The following is a 21,403-nucleotide window of genomic DNA, read 5'->3' as shown; positions in this document are numbered from 1 at the left end:
GCTATATTTATTCACTTGAACTCTTTTCCATGAAATACTAAAAAAATTTTTTTACAAATATTGGGGGTTTTTTTCTATTCAATAATGACAGTAAAAGGAATTATCTTTTTTAAAACATCGAGGGTATAAATTGTACTGGCTAAATGTTAAAACAACTATTTCAAAAGCAAAGCAAATTGATATATGGACGAATATATTTAGGAGAGCAAATTATCATTAAGTGCACATTCATTTTTAAGAAACAAATATGTCCATAATTTTATCATGTAATAAAATACAATCTCATCATTATTATAACATTAAATTATGTTGTATTTTATTAATGACCTGATTAAATTTTACACTTCCCCGATTGTTAAATTGTTCCTTTTAATGACTGCATGATTTCGTAGAAGCCTGTGAGTGTTATGTTTGTGTAATGTTTTTCCTTAGGATCCTTAAACTCTGAAACGAAGGCTTTTTTAAAGCTATTACTACAGAGATCAGCTTTCTTCAGGGGTATCTAAATATCTATATTAGAGGGAAATATTCAGTCTTCATTCTACAAGAAAAAAGGGAAGGCCTGGTTATGTTTATGGATACAGAAACTTTCAGTAACTTTTTTATTTAAACATTTTGAAATGGAGTAACCTAGAGACCACTGTGTTCAAATCTGCCTTCTATTCCACTGTACTGAATAAAATTTTTTCATTGAAATCCAGTTTTCGGTTAGTGGTTAGAAATGACACGCTATATTTGTCTAAAAGAAAGAAAATTAAATATATTATTGTAAGCCACTATTTGATATTAATATGGTTGGAACATCTGCTTCTGTAAGCTTTATGAAAAACAACAGACCACTTCTAAAAGAAATCATGGCAGGTGGGATAATGGTACAAAATAAGCAAAAGACAACTTGTAAAATTTGAAAGAGTTAACATATAATTTTTTTGTACTTTAACTCAAAATAATCACTCTAATTTGCAGATATTATCCTTTAAAGTTCCAGCCAAAGGATTAGTCAACAAGCTGCCTAGTCAACCCACCTGTAACTAAAAATGAGAGATTATCTGCACTAAGGTGGCATTTCTATAGGATCAGAAACACAATTACTCCCATTCTTCTGTGTTTCTTATGTGGTATTCTGGAAAAGCCTGCCAGATTGCAGTTACTTTCTTTTTAAAAAGTTCTAAAATAATTAGTTATTTTACATACAGACTGTGAAGCATTAGGAGCCTTTCGTGGTTGAGACATTTTGTTTGAACATCTGTTTGTTGTTTCGTGTTTCCGGTGTTATTAATCTTCTTGTAGGTAAGCAGGTGATACACCCTAACCAAATTGCCGTGGTGCAGGAAGAGTTTTCTCCTTCCCCTGGAAAAATTAAGTGGGCTGAAGAACTGATCGCTGCCTTTAAAGAACATCAACAATTAGGAAAGGTAAATGTTTTGTTAATGCCTTGGGTGAAACTGGTGTTTAAAATACTGTGGGGGAAAAACATAAACTAGATATCGTTTGAATCGTTTCAAAAACTCATTGCGTAGTAAGGGGGGAGGGGACAGCATTCAGCAGGGAGAAATTCGCTTAAGGTAAATTTGCCTTTCCAAGTTTCTGAATATTTCACTACCTGGCCCTCAAGTCTCTCTAGAGGTTATTCTTTTCATAAACTATATTGGCAAGCCTTTGAGAAAATAGAAGTCTGTTTAGTTTTTCTCTATAGACTCCGATGCAGCATTCATATGAAAATAATTTTAGATCAAAGTGAGAGCAAGTTGTAATGAAATAAACACAGTTTGATCAAATGGTTCTTGTGGAGAGAGGAAATAAATTTTCAAGTTATTTTAATTTGGGGGCAAAAACGTACAAAAAGCTCCTCCAGTTTAGTCATTTAAGAGTGGGAGGTTGTGTATGTGTTTGTACCAATTTCTGGACCTGAGATCTGGAGAGAACGGAGAGCAAATTAACACTGGAGTACGGTTGTTCCTAATTTAGTGCATCATTGAGCCTCGCGTTTCCTGCTCTGTGGGTTTCTGCTATGTAAATATTGCAGTGGTGATGCGCAATCTGTCTCCACTTTGTGCCAGTAACACTTAAATTAGGTGTCGCCTGAAGGAAGATTTTATGCTAGTTGCAGCATTGTCAGTTAATTATCTTAAAGGTTATTTGCAGTAATACCGTTTGCCTCTTTGTAAGAGAATGGGGGGAAAGTTGCATTTATAAATCCATCCTAGAGGTACTCTCTAAACTCAGCCTTGTTACCTACATAAGGAGTGAAGTTTTAATACCTGCGATGCAAAAGTACTTGGGAAGAAAGAATGCTGAAACATTACCAAGGTTCTAAACGTTAAACAGCCCCTTACGGGGTGGGGGGGGGGGGGAAGACAAAACTGGCTTCAGTGATGAACCGAATACCTCAATGTGAGAGGTATCATTTGCACTTTTCACCGGCAGTAAAAAACACCTGAAAATCCCAGGACTTGGGAACGTGGGTAGCAGTATTAAGTAGGTCACTCCCTCCCTGTCATTACGGACACCTGCCTTCAGCTCCGACCTTGTATTCTTGCTCACCCTCACACACTCACAGGCTCGTCTTTACACAAACTGGCACTTAAAATCAAAAGGCAAAATATGTGACATTGGAAACCTCCCATTTGGACTTACACCAATTTCAGGATAAATAGCATTCTTTCATTTCAAGTCAGGAGTGGCTAGCAGAAAAACACTGCAGTTTATAGAAATCTGTTTTGGAAATCACGTTGTTTTAATGTCCATTTCTATATCTTGACTCCAAAACCCAGTGCCTCCATGAATGCACATAAATATTTACGGCGACAGAAGGGCCATGTACTTTTTCTTTTTTTTTTTTTAAAGATTTTATTTATTTATTTGACAGAGACAGAGATAGCGAGAGCAGGAACACAAGCAGCGGGAGTGGGACAGGGAGAAGCAGGCTTCCCCCCAAGGAGGGAGCCCGATGTGGGACTCGATCCCAGGACCCTGGGATCATGACCTGAGCCGAAGGCAGACGCTTAACGACTGAGCCACCCAGGTGCCCGCCATGTACTTTTTCATTCATACATGCAAAGACCTCCATCCACGCCCCCTGTCATACCTGTACTTCCGCACACACTGAATGTTCTCTACCTCTCTGCGTGTACCTTACGTCCGCTGATAAATACTTCCTACTGAAAGAATAAACTGAGGCAGAATATGGGCCATCAAAATGGCAGACCAAGCAGAGTTCCAGGCTGGGCCAACACTGCCTCCATTAACCGCCTACACTGGGTTTCACATTGAATAACATCAAAGGATGCCACTTAGCATCGTAAGCAGCCAGGAGTATGGAAGAGGTTACCCTAAATCTCGGGTCGCCAGCAAACAAAATTCAAACTAGAAACACACTCTTCTGCTGGCATTTTCAGTTCTCGAACGAAGGAAAAAATACTTTTCCATTGTATCTTAAAAGTGTTCCCGAACAAAATTGTCCCAAAGTGTCCTTGCCTTTTGATGATGGCAACTTAAATGTTAAATTCTGAACTGGCTTTTTTTTTTTTTTTTAATAAGAAATGCTGTTTTGTTGGGGCATAAGATTTCACAACAGTGTGGTAGGACAGCTTTTCTTAACACAGAACCACAGAAATTAGAGCAGAAGGGAGACTCACCATTAGGTCATTTCCTCCCTGCCCCATTGGCGTAGGTTTGTTTCCTACAGCAAATTCTCCTGGTGCTTTGTCCAGCAAGGTTTAAATGATTCAAGTAATGGGGCTTCCAGTGGGGACATATGGTTATTTTATCCAGTTCGCATGTTTCTTTCACTTTGCCTATAAATTGGCTGGTCACAAAAATTGGGTCTGCAGGTAGGTGACTCTGGGTCTTGAAGGGTCTTGGGGTTTAAATAATGTGTGTTCTGTTTGTAAAGATTTAGTATAAATAGGTTGCTCAATTGTAGAAAGTATTGCTTCCAACAAACATCTAATCTGTTTTATTTCGAATGTGAATCGCTGATGAAAACATACACCCTCGGATACTTTGTCCAAAGCACAGGTAACTCTGTTAAGGATGGTAAACTGATAGTTTGTGTCCTAGTGAGACAGTTACAGATTTCCAAAAGACCTTTTTTCCCCTCCGATGAAAATTTCATTCAAGTAATGTTTTTAAGTAGCAATGACCCAAGAAGGCAAAATTATATATTTTGCTTTTCTCTACTTCTGCCCCCATCCTAAATTATATTCTGCCCTAAGACCAGAGGTATAGCTGAAGTTTGCAGGTAATGCTGGGTCCTTTGTGTTTTCTATAGTGATAATAATTAGTACTGTTGTATAATAATAATAACAATAGCAATATTGTAATAAAAATAATTATCAAAAATAAAAGTTGTACCTTTTTTTCTGTTCCTTCCAAATAATAAAATTTGTGGGAATACTTAGATCACAAAGTAGATAAATTATTGGAGACCTGTCTTTGGTGTCACAGAATTTTTTGTTGTTTCGTTTTAATTAGAAGTTCTTAGGAAATAGAGTCTGATGCCCCTTAGTCTAATGTCAGGTGAAAAATACTTTACGTTAAGAAATAATAATCTGCTCATATAATCTGTCACTGTTTGGCGGATAGTGGTGCTTGTGACTGCTTTGTTTCAGGAAACTATAGATATTTACAGGCAACAGCATTTTTCCTGGCACAATAGTCCCCCCTAATAAGAATTAGGCTATAGATTGACATTAGGGACTCAAAGTCATCTTCTCTTATTAAAATCCATTGGAAAAAGCTTAAACATTTCACATACTCTATGCTTCTATTTTAATTCCCATAAGCTAAAATATGTCAAACTTAGCTGACGTCGGTTGCGAGATATATATCCGCAATATTCATCAAACTTGAGTTTTTCTCCAGTCCTTCCAGAAAAATATATTTTGAGATACAACCTGCATGTCATTAGTAATTTTAGCTTCAAATTATTTGGTAGAAACTTCAGCCAGGATAAATCACTTCCCATGTGATTTATTTTAAACCTATAGAAGATTTTCTTAAAGGTTAATTTCATTTATCATCTTTTCCATAACAGTGGTAATGCCACTATTTGAAAATTCTCCATTCAGAACTGAGTTTATTATTGCTTCTTAAAAATGGGATTTTTACAGTTCTTTTTTTTATCAACTTAAAATTGTGTATAGTACAAAAATTGGGTAACTGAAATAAAAACGTCTCAAGCAAATATTTAGTTAATATTACTATATATCAATGGAAACTATAACTTACATATAAGTACATATAAATATTTACACAATATATATACATTCATGTATTATGATACAGTATATTTTTTCAAGTCTCTATTATAAACTCAGTGCTCATTTTTGCTCTTTTTGTATTCATTTCTTCTTGGGCAAAAATGACAGCTAAAGGAAATGATTGATCAGTAATCCTAAGATATCTTAATATAAGAATTTAGCATTTCTTTCTGTGTGGAGACTCTAAAGAAAAATGCGAAAGAATAGCAAAGTATATTACATGTGATAGATTTTAAAGGTACTTTGCTAGGTATAGTCCTATTTTCTGCAGTATCTGACTATAAATACAGCTTTGCTTCATTTTCAGTTTTACTCATTATCATTATAATTTGGTTTTGGAATGATTTCGTTTAACTTTTTCAATATTTTTCATTTGTTAGAGCTTCACAAGCTAGCTAAAAACCAAGGAACGGGAAATGTTCATCTTTAAAATCTAGGTTCAATTAACAATTATAAAGGTCAAAAACAAGGTCACACCTTGACATAACAACTGTAAATATCACTGAAACATTCTAATTTCACTCGTGAGAAAACCATAGAGCAAATTAATAAGTTTACCTTAATAAGCAAATCCTCTACTGGAATATAAACTGGGAATTTATATCTTAATAAAGAAAGAGAGGCTTTTTTCCCTCATGTAAGTCTTTCCATCTAGAGAATGACAAAGAATAATAACCCCCCCCAAGTATTGAAAGCAAATTATTTTCATAGGTATCTGATTGCTGCTCATACACCTTTCATTTGTGTTTCCAAATGCAGGGCTTTACAAAAGAAATACTGTTGGGGCCAGATGGCCTTCTAGAAGGCTCCCTGAGAGAACTCAGAAGTCTCTCTAGCCAAAAATATTGTTTCCGCTTATTCAAGTGCCAGAAATCCCACTGCTACTCTTTCACGCAGACCAAATAAACCATCTAAAGATTTGGTTGTTGTCTTTGTCTGCTGAAAGGGCTGATTCCACTAATAGACAACAATGTACCCTCCCACACCCACGCATCCCACCACCCACAGCCTTTCCCCCCTTTATTTGCAAGTAGGAATACTAAAATCAGAACCGAGCGATTTCTAGTGAAAATGAAAACTGAAGGGATACAACTCTACTTTTGAGATGCTCGGTTATTACATTTCTCCCCTTATTTCCTTGTTCACTTAATATTTTTAGAACTATATGCCATAATTTTGACTTTAAAAAGTCAAATTCGTTAAAAAGCTGAGAGTCTGCCAATGAGGACTTCAGGGTTGATCTGATTAGCAACAAATCACAGATTTCTAAACATTTAAACTAAGGCAATACAATTCTAGTGCGATATATCCTATTTCACATAGTTTTAGTGGCAAATGGTTCAGTATTAGAAGATAAGAAATTGTATACGTAGGTTAAATCTGATGTTTTCTAAAGTTGTTTGCTTCGTCCTTAATTTAGAACACGCTCTTAGAGATATTTTAATCGGAGTATTTCTATTCTGATTTATATTCTCAGGATATTTGTTTGCTCAGTTTCAATTAAAAATATAATTCTTTTAGTTGGATAAAATCTCAGAAATCTACCAGTTAAATCCTTTCAGTTTACAGCTTAAGACACTGAGACTCAAGAAGGGTTTAGAAGTTACCTGCGGTCACTCACAGCCAAGGTGGTGATAGAGCACCTTAGCAGCATTCCGGGCTAACTTTGTAAATAAAGGTATGAACAGTTAGCATAAATGTGGCTTCACTTGGGTCACACTGAACCCCACACTAATGACCAAAACTAGATAGAGCCTTAAAACTGTTCAGTCACAAACAAAATGTGAATTTGGTTAGTTAAGATTAGTATCTTTCTCTCAGTCAGACACTTTTTTTTTCTTGCATGAGCAGAAACGGATGAGGAGGGAAAGAGCACAGAGTATGTGTGTGCCTTCCCAACCCTCCCTGCTATTATTCCCCACATTGCACCCTCCTTCTCAATTCTGTCCTGCCCCAGAAATACTTCTTGGCTCTGATTACTGCAAACCCTGCTCTGTTTTATTAGTCATCATTCGTTCCATCTCCCCGCGTAGACTGGAAACTCTCCTAGCTAGACTGGGAGCCTTTGGCAAAGAGGCCATATCTAGCCCCGAGCTCCGTTTCATCTCGCTCGAAGGACAGGTTCCCAATGTCCTGTGTCTCACTTAACACCTGTGGTTGCACAAACACACCATGGCTTTCAGTGTCTTTCATAGCAAGATCGAAACAAGGGCCATGAAAGGACGGTTTTACTCTTTGGACATCTTCTCTCTTTTTTCTCGTAAGAGTATTTCTCCCTTTTTGTATGTGTGGGTCTGGATGTGTGTTTCTCTCTATGGCTTTTACTGTTCCTTCCTCGTTTTACTTTCCATGAGTCCTTACTTGCTTCCTCTTTATCTTCTTTTCCTCTCACGTCATCTCTACACCCCACCACCATCCGTTGCCTTCTCTCCTTTAGTCGATTATAAGAAGTTCAGAGCATTCTTTGAATTTTTTTTTGTACTTATTAAAGAATTTTGTAATTCTTTTTATATTAAAAGGAGGCAAATGGGATTCTTATTTTATTAAAAAATGTAAATGAAGAGTTTCTATAATTTTTTTTTTTCCATTTTAGGTTAGTGGGCCTGAATGAAAAGAAAGTAGGGAAATTTCTCACCACTACCCTAGAGAGTAAGGAATTCGGTCTACTGAATCACATACCTCCCCACAGCATCTTGGACAGAAATAGGTATACAATATGCATTTAGTAAGTACTATTTGGCTAACTGGTTTCTAAATTTCTGACAGTGTCAGAAAGAAATTACTTGCTGTACGTATAACAATTAAAACACTTTTGTTTCCTTCTAGAATAATTGAAAAAATATTTTCACCTATTATTTTATCATTGCTCATCAGTTACATTTTAATAAATTTTTAAAATTTAAAGTGACTTTGAGCTAATGTTAGTTCATTTAGATGTGTTTTCCAAAGAAAGAATAAGCCTATGATGTATAAAATAGAAGACGTTTAACATTTTTGCTCTTAGCTGCAAGCTACTTTAAAATGACTTACATTTAAGGCAGACGCTTAACGACTGAGCCACCCAGGTGCCCCAAAAATATTTTCAAATAAGATCTCTGGTTTAAAAAAAATCTGAGTGGAAGGTGATAGCTGCAGAACCCTATATAATTGCTAAAAATCAACCAATTATACACTTAACAATGGGCAAATTTTATGGTATGCAAATTATACCTCAGTAAAGCTATAAAAAAAACCCAGAAAATTAAGTACAACATCTAATGTGCTAGCAAATGTGGAAACTCCTTTAAATTGCAATATGCTTATAAATCTAATTGTTTCACCTCAGTAGGTAGCTTTCCACATGGCATACTTTTTCCAAATTCCCTTATCAAAAGATATTTAAAATAAAGACTTGTCTGTCCCTACCTGATCATTCTGCCTGAATATTTTTAAAGATAAATCTTGCAGTCTACATCTCATGGGCTCTGAGAAGAACTTTCAAAACAAAGGCACCTTTGGTCTCCCCTGTCCGTTTGTAAAGTAAGGATGGCTCTGATCCACTGAGACCCTCCATCTGGGCAAGTAGACAACTCAGGACTGGTCAGATGTTAACATAATAGACCCAAGCATTCACCTCTGCTCTCCTCTCTACTGTCCAGCCACCTCCGTCTTCCCTGCCAAATTCATCTTTCAAGCCTTCCACTGTTTCTTCTTTTCTCTTTCCACTTCCTAAAACTGTTGGTAAAGTCCCCAAATAATCTTACCAGTGGATAACACAAGTGTTTCTATTTTCTGTGCAGAACTAAAGCTAAATGATTTCATGCTTCCTTTTTAAAAAGCAAAATGTTAATGAATGTCATTTTACATTCACCCAATTTCCACATCCCAAGGAATTTCCTCCTTTTTATAAATGCATCAGGCCATGTGTCTTTGCTAGTACTCTTCATTCTCCTGCTCTCTCTTGCTGGAAACACTGTCTTTCTGTTTTACTACCTCCTCCAGTGTAAGCGATGTTCCCAATTTCAGATCACCTGCCTTTGATTGGTATCTCCTCAGCCGATATTCTAAGTTTTTAAATTCTTTTAAATGTATTTGTCTTCAAATACTGATGCTGTGTCAAATTATATATAGCATCTGATTCTAGTTTCTTAAAGGGACAATTCAATCTATGATTTATAGTTTAGAGGGGGCAGGAAGCTTTAGGCATGAGTTGGCCTCTACTCACTGCATCTTCAAGAATGTTGATGTCCCGGGGCGCCTGGGTGGCTCAGTCCGTTAAGCGTCTGCCTTCGGCTCAGGTCGTGATCCCAAGGTCCTGGGATCAAGCCCCACATCGAGCTCCCCTCCCTCTCCCACTCCCCCTGCTTGTGTTCCCTCTCTCAATCTCTCTCTCTCTCTGGCAAATAAATAAGTAAAATCTTAAAAAAAAAAAAAAGAGAGAGAGAGAATGTTGATGTCCTCAGAACCCTTAAAGCTACTCCGAAATCATAAAATCCTGTTACGGTTCAAATACTGTGCTTCTCACTGCACCTTTCTGTGATAAATGGAATTAAATCCTCTCTGGCTGACATCAGCACTGGCAGTAACAACAGTGATGGGGGTGGTGGTGACAGCAGTCCGTGTCAGGGACACAGTCACAGCAGTGGCGACAGCAAGGGTAAGTGAGTGGGGATCCCAGTTGCAGGTCCCATGGACTGACAGCCTGTTCAGTGACAGGCCATTGCATACACTAATTTACTTAATGCTCACAGCAATTCTGAAAGGGAGGGATTTTCATCCCCATCTTACAGGTGAAGAAACTGAGGTTCAGGCAAGTATAGCATTGTTTGCTGTGGATCACACAGAGCTAGGAAAAAGCAGAGCTTGGATTCAAGGTGTAGACGACCTCAGAGGCCATATTCCTAGCCTCTCCATCAAGGTGCCTTAAATGGGAGAACCCAGAGAAGCAAGAGCCTTTCTCTGTATGTATCTGTGTGCACTTTTTGTTTCAGCTGCAAGCTACAGAATACCACTCAGAATGCCCATCCTAGAAAGTTGTCCATTTCTGTTGGGTGGAAAGTCACAGAGGGGCTGCCTGGACAGGTGATCCTTGCTGTGTCCTCTTGGGCCACTCTGACTTCGCCAGTAGAACTGCCTGCACCAGGGCCCTGCCTTTCATACCCCATTGATGGTTCCGTGCTCTGAGTTCTTATAGTCAGAGAACTACAGGGGAAAAGATGGGAAGGATAAGAAGGGCGCTTCTCCAGGTTTTTTCACCTTTCAGAAATTGGAAAATAAATCTGATAGGCTGCCCAGGATGCAGGATTCCCCACACCCCACACCCCTTCTGAGGCCATGTCTGAGGGGCCTTCCCGAACAGTTCAACAGGCCTGAGTGGTCACTGCATTCCCCAGTTTGGTGCAGAAGTAACCCCCATTCGGATATTCCAACTATTGCATTCTTAGGAATCATTTAAAGGGCTTCCCCATCAAAGGCCATAGAACATCATCTGTCAGAATTTCAGTACTAATAGTAATGACACATCAGCCCAATGTGAATTGTTGACCATGCAGAATGGCTTCAGTTGAACTTGTAGAAATTCATAGAGAGCTACATTAGCCTTGAAATTCTCTGGCCATAGCAGTAATTGGCTATTGACTTTTAATTCAAAATATTATTAAAATACCTATCAAATTATCACTACAGGGGCGCCTGGGTGGCTCAGTCGTTAAGCGTCTGCCTTCGGCTCAGGTCATGATCCCAGGGTCCTGGGATGGAGCCCCGCATCGGGCTCCCTGCTCCGCGGGAAGCCTGCTTCTCCCTCTCCCACTCCCCCTGCTTGTGCTCTCTCTCTCGCTGTATCTCTCTCTGTCAAATAAATAAATAAATAAATAAAATTATCACTACAACTTAAGTGTTAAAATAAGCAAAATGTGTTCCCTATTTCCGAAGTCTTCAGAAATATCCGTTTACTCTCTTAATGGCAATTTAAAAAAATGTTTATCTATAAAGCAGAGGGTTCCTGATACTCAGAAGCATATACAAGGATCAGATGTCACCTCCTTTAGTCCTTCTTACATATGCTTTAGGTATTTTGAGGACTTAAAATGTCATTCACATATTTATTATTGATTTTCTTCTCACTGAAAATATCCTTCAGTATTTCTGGTGTCATAATTACAGTAAAAGCTGTCAAGTGGAAACTCAGGATGGAAGCATGTTATATTTCAGTAGTTCCCGAATTCATTTATTAAAATTACATTTTCAGGGCACCTGGGTGGCTCAGTTGGTTGAGTGTCCAACTCTTGATTTCAGCTCAGGTGGTGACCTCAGGGTCATGAGATGGAGCCCTGCGTTGGGCTCCGGCTCAGCACAGAGTCTTCTTGTCCCTCTCCCTCTGCTCCTTCCCTGCCCCTGTGCTCGCTCGCTCGCTCTCTCTCAAATAAATAAATAAATAAAATCTTAAACAATAAAGTGAAATAAAATTACATTTTCACATAATTGCTTATCTGCACCTTACCTACGTACATTTTTTTCAGCCTCATCCTAAGTAATAATACCTCTGAAGTAACAGTTTAGATATGGTAGTTATTTTTTGAAAATCACATCAAAATAAAATTTTTAAATATACAGTATCATGTAAAATAAATATATATATATATATTTTTAAAGATTTTATTTATTTGACAGAGAGGGGAACACAAGCAGGGGGAGTGGGAGAGGGAGAAGCAGGCTTCCCGCCGATCAGGGAGCCTGATGCAGGGCTCGATCCCAGGACCCTGGAATCATGACCTGAGCCGAAGGCAGATGCTTAATGACTGAGCCACCCAGGTGCCCCATAAATATATATTTTTTTAAAGTGTTATATTTAAATATTTTTCTGTAACCATCTCAGCATTGTTACCAGTCATACTTTGGAGTACACCAAATAGGGGAAAGAGTCTGGGATTTGGGGTGATAAACCTCAGATTCTAGCCCTATCCTTCCCATAAGTTCCTTTAAAAAGGTTAACGAAATCTGAACTGCAGTTTTTGCATCCGTAAAACAGAAATTACCATGCCCTGCCTCCTGCAAGTAAGAAGATGTCTTTGAAATGTTTTGTAAAATCATAAAGTACTATCAGATGAATCTCTTTTTTTGGCAATGGGTCTTACTAATAAGATTGCACCTCCCCAATTTTCAGTTTGGAAGTAAATATTCCAGGCCTTACTAAGGTCTATAGTTAAACTAGAGCGTAGGCTTGAGAGAATCCATATTTCCTCCTCAATGGAGAATGAACATCCATCCCTCCCCCTGGTGCCCAGGTCAACCTATCTATGATGGTCCCACTCAGAAGCAAAGCTGGACCGGGCCAGCTCTTAGCTTTCCCATTGTTGGATCCCTAGAGCACCCTTAGACAGAGGGAGAATGCCCAGAATAGAGGAAAGGAAACAGGTGGTTCAACCTCTTCCCCTCAAGGTCCAGGAAGGAGCAAGTAGTGGGTCCACCAGGGCATGCAACAAGAACAGAGGGATTCTGGTGGGTTCCAGTCCAGCTTCATCAAGAAGAAGCTAAGTCCTTCCTGCATAAGGAAAGTCAAGCAGCTAATGAGGAACAGAACCAGCAATCATCCATCTTAATATAGGCTGGATCAGGCTCCCTTTCCTTAGATCCTAGAGAATCCCATTCAGCCATAGACCGATGCAGTATCTCATACTGTGATCCTTTCATTTGCTTGATCTATTGAATCACTGGTGACCAGAGGCATGGAGGGCTCCTGCAGAACAGAGAAAGTCAACCCCACTGTTGTGTCTCTATGTGCTGTTCCCAGTATCCCCCACCCCTCTCTTGTTCCTTTGGCATCCCTGACCTTCTAAACCTGACTTTAAATGTAACTGTTCCTCAAAGCCTTTCCCTAGCCAAACCACCTCCATTTTGATGGCCCTGTTTCTCTGTAGCTCCTCAGTCCTTAAGTACCACAAATATGACAGACTTGCTTGCACTTTAACTGTTACATCACTTGCATGAGTTAACCTGACCCCAACCCAGCATCACATTTGTTAGGGAAAGTCACCGTGTCCTACTGGAGGCTCAGCAAGTGTTAGCCAACTGACCAGTATTACCAGACCAAGGAAAGATCAAGTGGCACAGAAAGATGCTTGCAGAATGAAGGAGAGGAGATAGGTAAGATAGATAGCATCTTCCCAAATCACTCTCCCTTCAGTCACCCAACTCGAGCCCCACAGAAGAGCCAGGCTCCACTCCAAGCCATGTTTTGAGTACTGGGTTCTGGGCATTCAAAGATCTATGAGACATGGCCCCTTCCTCAAGAGTCTCACAGCTTAGTGAGAAAGACAGCAGTGTAAACAAATCATTACAATGGAGTGTGACAAGGGCTGTAATGGGAGGCTGTACAGAGAAAGGAAGAAGAGGGGCGCCTGGCTGGCTCAGCAGAGCATGTGACTCTTTTTTTTTTTTTTAAGTAAGCTCTATGACCAATATGGGGCTTGAGCTCACGACCCCGAGATTAAGAGTTGCACACTCTACCAACTGAGCCAGCCAGGCGCCCGGAGCATGTGACTCTTGATCTCAGGGTCGTGAGTTCAAGCCCCATATTAGGCATGGAGTTTACTTAAAAAAAAAAAAGGAAGGAGAATTTAGCCCTACCAGGGAATTCCAGAAACACTTCATAGACCTGACATCTTCTGACATTTTGAAGGATGAGGAGTTTACAGGAAAGACAGGGAAAGGTCCTTGAGAGCAGAGAACAGAGCATATGGGAGAGGTACAGAAGAGTGTGAGTGGGTGTGGATGCGGGTGGACTGGCAAGAGACAAAGCTGAGACCAGAGGCAGGGTCTGGTCTACTCATGGGGAGTCCTGGGATCCCTGCTTAGGAGATTGCACTTGATTTTGTAAGTCCAGAGGGAGCCAAAGCCAGGTTTAAGCAAATGGATGATCCTACCCAGTGTTTTAGAAAGATCACAACAAGATCCCAATTAGGAAGGTGCAACTCCCCAATCAGCGTCCCAGCAGTTTCTCAGTGAGACCTTCCCACTGCGCTGTGGGTACCTGGCACCCAAACTAACATCCTTAAAAGGAATGTCATAACCAAATCATGGGGTGACCAAGGGCTGTCCTAGGGCCTGTCCAAGGACTCTCCAGGGTGATAGGGTGAAAAATGGGAAAGACAAAAGAACGAAAGTGTCCATCAGAATACCTCAGTGGAGTATCATACCCCCTCCCGCTTTTTGAGGAGTAGGGAGGAGCCGCTGATTTTGTGAGTGAGGAAGAGCTCATCACAGGCCATGCTGGGCCTGCAAGATTTGAGCAAATAGAGGGCACAACCAAGAAGATCCTGAAGAGAAATTTCATAATGGCCAATGCTGACAAAAGTTTTAGGAATTCACTGGGAACTGCTGTGAGGCAAATATTGCACTGGGCATTAGGCTTAGAGTCATACAAGAGGAGTGTCACCCTACAAAAGGACTATGACAGCTGTATTCAAGCATTATCATTTGGGCCAACAGAGCGCCACCATCACTGGAACGCCCGAGAGAACTCCCCGAGTGCCCAGAGACGTGATTTGAAAATGAAAGTGAGTAGGGAAAGAATTAGATCCTTTCGTGTTTCTAGTAAATTAACCTTTTAGTACTCTAGAGACAAAGTTCTCAGGTATTAAGTGCCAGGGATGCAACATATATGTGGTATATATGATATATAACATTGCTCTAAATGTTTCCTGTGGATGATTACTGTCATCATCACGGCCACCCCCATCATCTCTCCTTTTGCTATTAAACTGTAAGTCAGACTCACCCCTATGAAGAACTTCCGGGTCTGGCAGAATTCATTTTATCTCGATGCTTATCTTAGCAACGGGCAATGAGTGAGTTGTTAGAAAAACCCTAGCCTAAGAGTACTTGTTTTCTTTGCGGTACAGATAACACATATGCTAAGATGGTGTTGCCCTTCACTTCCAGGAGTCTGAAACCCTACACGTGTGTATAGTAAAATGTGCCAAAGTGGTTGACCAGGGATTTACTACAAGTAACTTGATAGGTAACTGTTGAGTAAGAGCCCATTGCATACAGAGCTCCATGGCAAGTCTAGCCGGGAATGCATGATCTGCGCTAGGGACACAGTATCACCTCCACATGAAGTGTGTGACCTGACAACAGTGATCCTGAGTGCACAAGAAGGGCACTCATTTCAGACCCTCAGATCTCTCTGTGCTCATCACGCTGGCCTTTTTCCTGATTCTTTTTGCATTTTATGGCACCTGCTTCTTTTTTTTCCTGTCTCCTCCAGCACACGCTCCTTGAGGGCAGGGATCAGGCCGGATCCATATCAAAGTCAGCCTAATTATTTCTAAGCAGGGGAGCTAAAACACAGCACTTCTGCAACTTGAATGTGCTTTAGAATCCTGAGATGATTCCTGGCCAAGCCTCCACCTCCAGCCTTCTGCATCACACCATATAGGATGGGGCCCTATATGCATTTTAACAAGCCACACCCCCTACCATTCCCCTCAGATGGATTCTGATCCAGTTGGTCAGGAAACCCACTTAGAAAACACTTTTCAATCTAGGGGTGCCTGGGTGGCTCAGTTGGTCAAGCATCTGCCTTTGGATCAGGTCATGATCCCAGGTTCTTGGGATGGAGCCCCCCCCATCAGGCTCCCTGCTCAGCGGGGAGTCTGCTTCTCCCTCCCCCTCTCCCACAGCTCATGCTGTCTCTGTCTCTCTGTCTCTCTGTCTTTCTCAAATAAATAAATAAATAAAATCTTAAAAAAAAAAAAAGAAGAAGAAGAAAAAACACTTTTCAATCTATAAGCCTAGGGTATAAGCCTGGAGCACACCCTTTGGATCAGCTAGAGCTAGCTTTTGTCCCAATTCTACACCTCAGTAGCTATAGGGAAGGCATGTATCCGTTTCTTAAGTTCCTTGTGCCCCAGTTCCCTCAGTTACAAAATGGGGATAGATACAAGACTTAACAGAAACAAAATGGAATGGTGGCTGCCAGGGGCTTCCAGAGAGGGGATGGGGAGTAAGTTGTTTAATAGGTAGTTTCAGTTCTGCAGGATGAAAAATTTCTGGAGATCTGTTGCACAACAGTGCAAATATACTTAACATTAGTAAAGTGTACATTTCAAAGTGGTTAAGGTGATAAATTTTATGTTATGTGTTTTTGCCACAATTAAAAAGAAAAAGAATTTTTTAAAAGAAATTTGTAATAGGGTTGCATAATAGTGTCTCCCTCGCAGTGTTCTTATGAGCGTTACATGAAATAAAGCTTGTCAAGTCTCTGGCTCAGTCACTGATCTAGCAACTGCTCAAAAAATTATAGCTATTATTATTGTGGTAGTCCTGGTTGTTAAGGTAGTTAATTATGAATAAGTTACTATTTAAGGGCATTTTAAACCAAATTATAGTCTGAATCTTCAAGCTGATGGAGGCTCTCTTTATTTTTTGAAATGGTGTGCCAATTTCTCAGGAAAGCACTGGGCTGTAAAATGGAAACTTATCTCTAATCATTCATTAAGGACTGTTTCAAACCCTCCCCACAAATCCAAGTAACATTTGACAGACTGCATTTTTACCAGATCCTGACCAACAGACCCATTCACATTTCACATGTAGATCCTTATGTTAAAAACCCCAACCATATTATAGGTCGATATGTGAAAACAGGAGGATATTCATTTTAGGCGGTCTAATTCATAACACTAAGATCCTCAATTTGTAGAGATGAAGGAGACAAACAAAAATGTTGAACTTTGTTTTTCAGCTTAGGCTTAATGAAGGAAGTCAAGCAAAATCTGCCACTGTCAAAGAAAGAAATGATCTCCATGAAATATTTTGCATCTTTGATGTGCACGTGGAACCCAAAGCAGATTTGGGAAACATGGCATAAACCCAAGGCCGTCATTTTGATTCTCTGTGCATCGTTTTGATTTCATGTGCATCTATTCTAATTTTGTCTCTCCAGCCCATTATTTAAACCTTAGCAGGACAGATGTGCTGTTTTACAGGGCCATAATCCACTTGGTGGGCAGATAACCAGGAGGCCTTTGGTCTTCATCATTCACTCCAATAAGAAAACTAGACTATTGCCTTGTAAAACAGCGTGAGTCCCCCGCCCTGATTTCACATGCTATGCTAACCCATGGAACATCCTTGGAACTTCTAACTGAATTCAGAAAATTCATCGTGGTCACAGAGATGACCAAAATTCACTCTAGGCTGAACGAAATTAGGCAAAAGTCAATCTAGAAATATAAATAGTAAAAATGAGAGGGTTGGAAAATGACTTCAGGTACAGGATTTTAGGCCAGCACAGGTTCTCATATGAATCAGATTTATCATTCTAAGGCTGAGAAGGTTAGGTACCCACTGGTGAAAACTCTAATCCCAGTGGCTTTTAAATCTCTCTTGATTGAAAAATAAATTCTAGGGGCACCTGGGTAGCTCAGATGGTTGGGCATCTGCCTTCAGCTCAGGTCATGATCCCAGGGTCCTGGGATCGAGTCCCACATCGGGCTCCCTGCTCGGCGGGGAGACTGCTTCGCCCTCTGCCTCTGCCTCTGCCCCCCCCCCTGACTCTCATGAATAAATAAATAAAACATTTAAAAAAATAATTAAAAAATAAATTCCAAAGTCATTACTAAGGATTCCCTGCCACTTTTTAAAATCTCCATCCTATGTGTAATTCTTGTAATTGTGGGAGATAAGGGTTTTCAGAGAGACCAGGAGCCCCATCCCAGAACTTTTGAGTAATGACAACATTGTCTGTCAAGAGGTGGTACTTGTGAAATCAGAAATGGGCGGCAGTATATGCAGATGGACCATCAGCAAGAATTATGATTGCTCCCATCCACCAGCATCCTTGCCAACAGGTGGAAGGAAGGAAGAGAAGAGCTGTGATTGTAAACAGCAAGAAGAAGTGATTAAAAGAATGTAAATAACCAGACATGAACTTCAGATTCTGGGCATACTGCCTTCTGTCCAGTTAATTTTTTTTTCTGATGCAGTAAAGACACTACCTCGTTACCTTAATACGGGGGTTTCTAATAAAGGCTTGAGGTTCCAATACCCAAATATTAACTCCAGCTCTAACTTCTCCTAGTCACATACCTTGGAAAATCACTTAACTACCCTGGGCCTCAGTTTCCTCATCTAGAACAGGACATAGATCACATGCACATTCACTAAGTATTTGCAGAAGCTTAAAAGAAAATGTATCCGTAAAATGGGGATAAACTAGGAGTTCTCAGAAATTCTTTCCAGACTCACCATTCAACAGACCTGTGACTTCTTTGTTACAGGCTCATGTCCCTTGTCATTCTAGTCCTCTTCAGCATGTATATACCAACAGAGGAATCTCTTTTTATTAAGTACAGTCCTACCTTACATTTTCTCATCACATGGTAGTGTTACCCCTCAGTTATGTTACAAGAAGGAAGCATTTTGCCATTAAACTGATGATACAGTTATTTTTTCAAACAACAATTGGTGACCAGAGCATGTTACTATTTTTTAAGTTCTATGCAATATTTTTAAAACTATATAAGGAAGTATTTGCATTTCCTTCCATAGTTGTTTTCTGCTTGATTTCAAGAGTTAAATGAACAGTTTCAAATACCTTCTGTGTGATGCTTTTCCCCTCCATTAAAATGCTGAAGGGTTTGTTTGGGTTTTTTTTCCCTCTTTAGGAGGAAAAAAGAAATCTTTCCCCTGTAATTTACTTTGGCTTTCTCAAAAGTTGGGTAGGAAAGTCAATATAATTCAGGTAGAATCTAAAATGTTCTTGTTGTACAAGTGTGCACAGAAAGGAAGCCTATAATTTCTGAACATTCTTTCAGGAAGTTTGTGTTCTCTGTTTTCCAGGGAGCCTTTACTTTCCAAGGGAGTATGATCGACAAGCCGTTACTGAAGCAAGCCCAGAACATTGTTACGCTTGCCACATCCATCAAGGAAAAATGATCTGTTAAATGAAGCTCTCATCAGGTGGGCTGAACATATACAGCGGGTTTCTTAAAGACAAACCATAATACTCAAGGCAACTTGTTAGTATGCCAGATTGGAACCTTTCTCCCATTTACAGTTCAAATGGTTACAATGTTAATCACAATTTTTGTGGGTGTATTATCTCACTGGCCAGTTATTCCTCTAAAAATGAACTTTCTCCTTTTTGATTCCAAGCTTAGGACTTTATTGCTCATTAATGTGTTACAAATATGCACTTATGATTTCACAGGGAGATAAAATAGTGGAGAGAGATGGGCTGGGGGGATGTTAGGTCTTTAATGAAACAGATCTTTCTCGAATATGTCCGCTCCCTTCACATTTCTCATGTTAGATGTTTCCCACATTGTTCATTAGTCGACACTGTAAATAATTTTAAGGCCAGTCTTGTGCCTCAGTCGTTAAGCGTCTGCCTTGGGCTCGGGTCATGATCCCGGGGTCCTAGGATCGAGCCCCGCATCGGGCTCTCTGCTCAGCGGAGCGCCTGCTTCTCCCTCTCCCACTCCCCCTGCTTGTGTTCCCTCTCTCGCTGTGTCTCTCTCTGTCAAATAAATAAATAAAATCTTTAAAAAAAATAGTAGTTAAATGAAGGGGTTACGTTTATTTCACTAGAAATCTGATAAAATGAGAGATGGCATAGAAAACTTAAGTATCAGATAGCTTCTAAAAATAAATCTTCAAAGCTGATTACTCTTAACCTCCACCTCCCAAAATGAAACATCCATACATTTGAACCGGTAGATGAGAACTATGAAAGCCCTCATCCTGGGTGAATGCTTTGGGTCAACAGTTACCAGCAATTAAAAAAAAAATGTGCAGAAACACAAGACCATCCATTCTCTCCCTTAATTTCCCCATTTAACTGTTTGCCATTGAGGCCGCTTCCCCCTGTAAATGTATGGCCGGGACAGGGCCCCCTCAGCAATAAACTTGTAGCCTCTAAGAAGACACAATGCGGCCGAGCTGGTGCATATGGTCCCCTGCGAGATTTGCATCACATTAGAGATGCTGCTGCAGGTCATATGGGCGGTGTGGTTAACGGGCTTAGTAAAGCTGTTTTGAAGAGGTTAACCCAGCTTGTAGGAAGGGTAAATAAACATAACAACCAGCCATTCTTCCCTATTCAGCATGTGCTCTTATACTGAAGGCTAAAGGGTATTGAAGCTGGGAAGGATCAACTTGTGTTTGCCAGAGGACGCCAATGAAATTTGAAACACCAACAATCAGAGATTTTGTTTCTGCTCCTCATTAAATCATGAGCTTTTGTGTTGAGACTCTGGACGACTGTTCTTTAAGAAATTAACAGAATGGGAAGTTTTAAACTCTACACCAACCTTTTCATGACCTACACAGCCGCAAAGCTGCTACTCTTAGACAAACACCGCGGGGAAGGCTGTTCTGTTTCTTTAAATTTGTAAATAGAAAACAGTTGTTTTTTTATTTTCATTTTTCACCTCCTCCTACACCCTAGTTGTTTATTTCCTCCATGGCCCCGACTGTATGGCCCAGCCAGGGGTCTGCTCTGCCCCTGCTTCTTGCAGTCCTACAGGAAGCCGAGAGGTAAGTGGAGTTGAAGGTTATATACAAGGAGGGGCGCCATGGAACCCAAGCCGAGTGGGAGAGGCCCACACACCGTCCCGCAACCCCCACCCACCCAGTGCACTGAAGGAAGGGGATGATGCAGTTCTGCCAGGCGGGCGGAAGGAACCGGATCCAGGCAGGACGGTTCTGGGGAAACATTCTGGAAACACCAACTAATAATCCCAAACCTGGGATCTGAGGCCACAGCTCTTGAACGGGGACAGGATGTGCTAAGCTGGGGTCCCGGCTTGCCTCAGGCGGGGGGGAGTCTCCTCTCCTCTGTGCACCCCTCTCTCCAGCCCCTCCTGAGAGCACTGTCACTCTTCACCTTGGCCATCCTGTGCTGTCCCCGAGTTAGCTAGAAAGGAAGGTGGGAGCTAGCCGCATCCTCACATGGCGCGGCCGGAAGGAGGAGGATGGTATCTCAGCCAGTGTGGGAAGAAGACTGGCCTCCAGTCACACTGGGCTTTAGGCCATCGGGGCGGCGGGCACCGGTCATAGGAAAAGCAGCACCCCCCAGTAAGGTCCCTCTCCGGGTGGTGCTGAGAGCCGGGACATGGCTAGGACTCCCCACCGCCATCACCAACAGGCCCGTG

At 40.6% G+C, this 21,403-nt stretch overlaps 1 protein-coding gene across 3 annotated transcripts in view; it reads left to right on the top strand.

Moving 5' to 3' along the window:
- The window catches only part of CLYBL (citramalyl-CoA lyase), a 246,200-nt gene extending 225,765 nt beyond the window's left edge, over nt 1–20,435 (top strand). For 2 of the 3 annotated variants that reach the window (XM_021696042.1, XM_044913524.1), the window contains 2 exons: nt 1,291–1,415; nt 19,089–19,672. In XM_021696042.1, the coding sequence (XP_021551717.1) occupies nt 1,291–1,415; nt 19,089–19,184 (221 nt within the window). In that variant the 3' untranslated portion in view covers nt 19,185–19,672. Of the gene's footprint in view, nt 1–1,290; nt 1,416–19,088; nt 19,673–20,353 lie in introns of those variants that run through there. The other variant, XM_044913523.1, reaches the window with a different exon arrangement.
- Nucleotides 20,436–21,403: the final 968 nt, after the last annotated feature.

Source organism: Neomonachus schauinslandi, chromosome 3, assembly GCF_002201575.2.
Source record: "Neomonachus schauinslandi chromosome 3, ASM220157v2, whole genome shotgun sequence".
NCBI classification, from domain to species: Eukaryota; Metazoa; Chordata; class Mammalia; order Carnivora; family Phocidae; genus Neomonachus; species Neomonachus schauinslandi.
The sequence above is the reverse complement of the archived record's forward strand: the minus strand, read 5'-3'. Positions and strand labels throughout refer to the sequence as shown.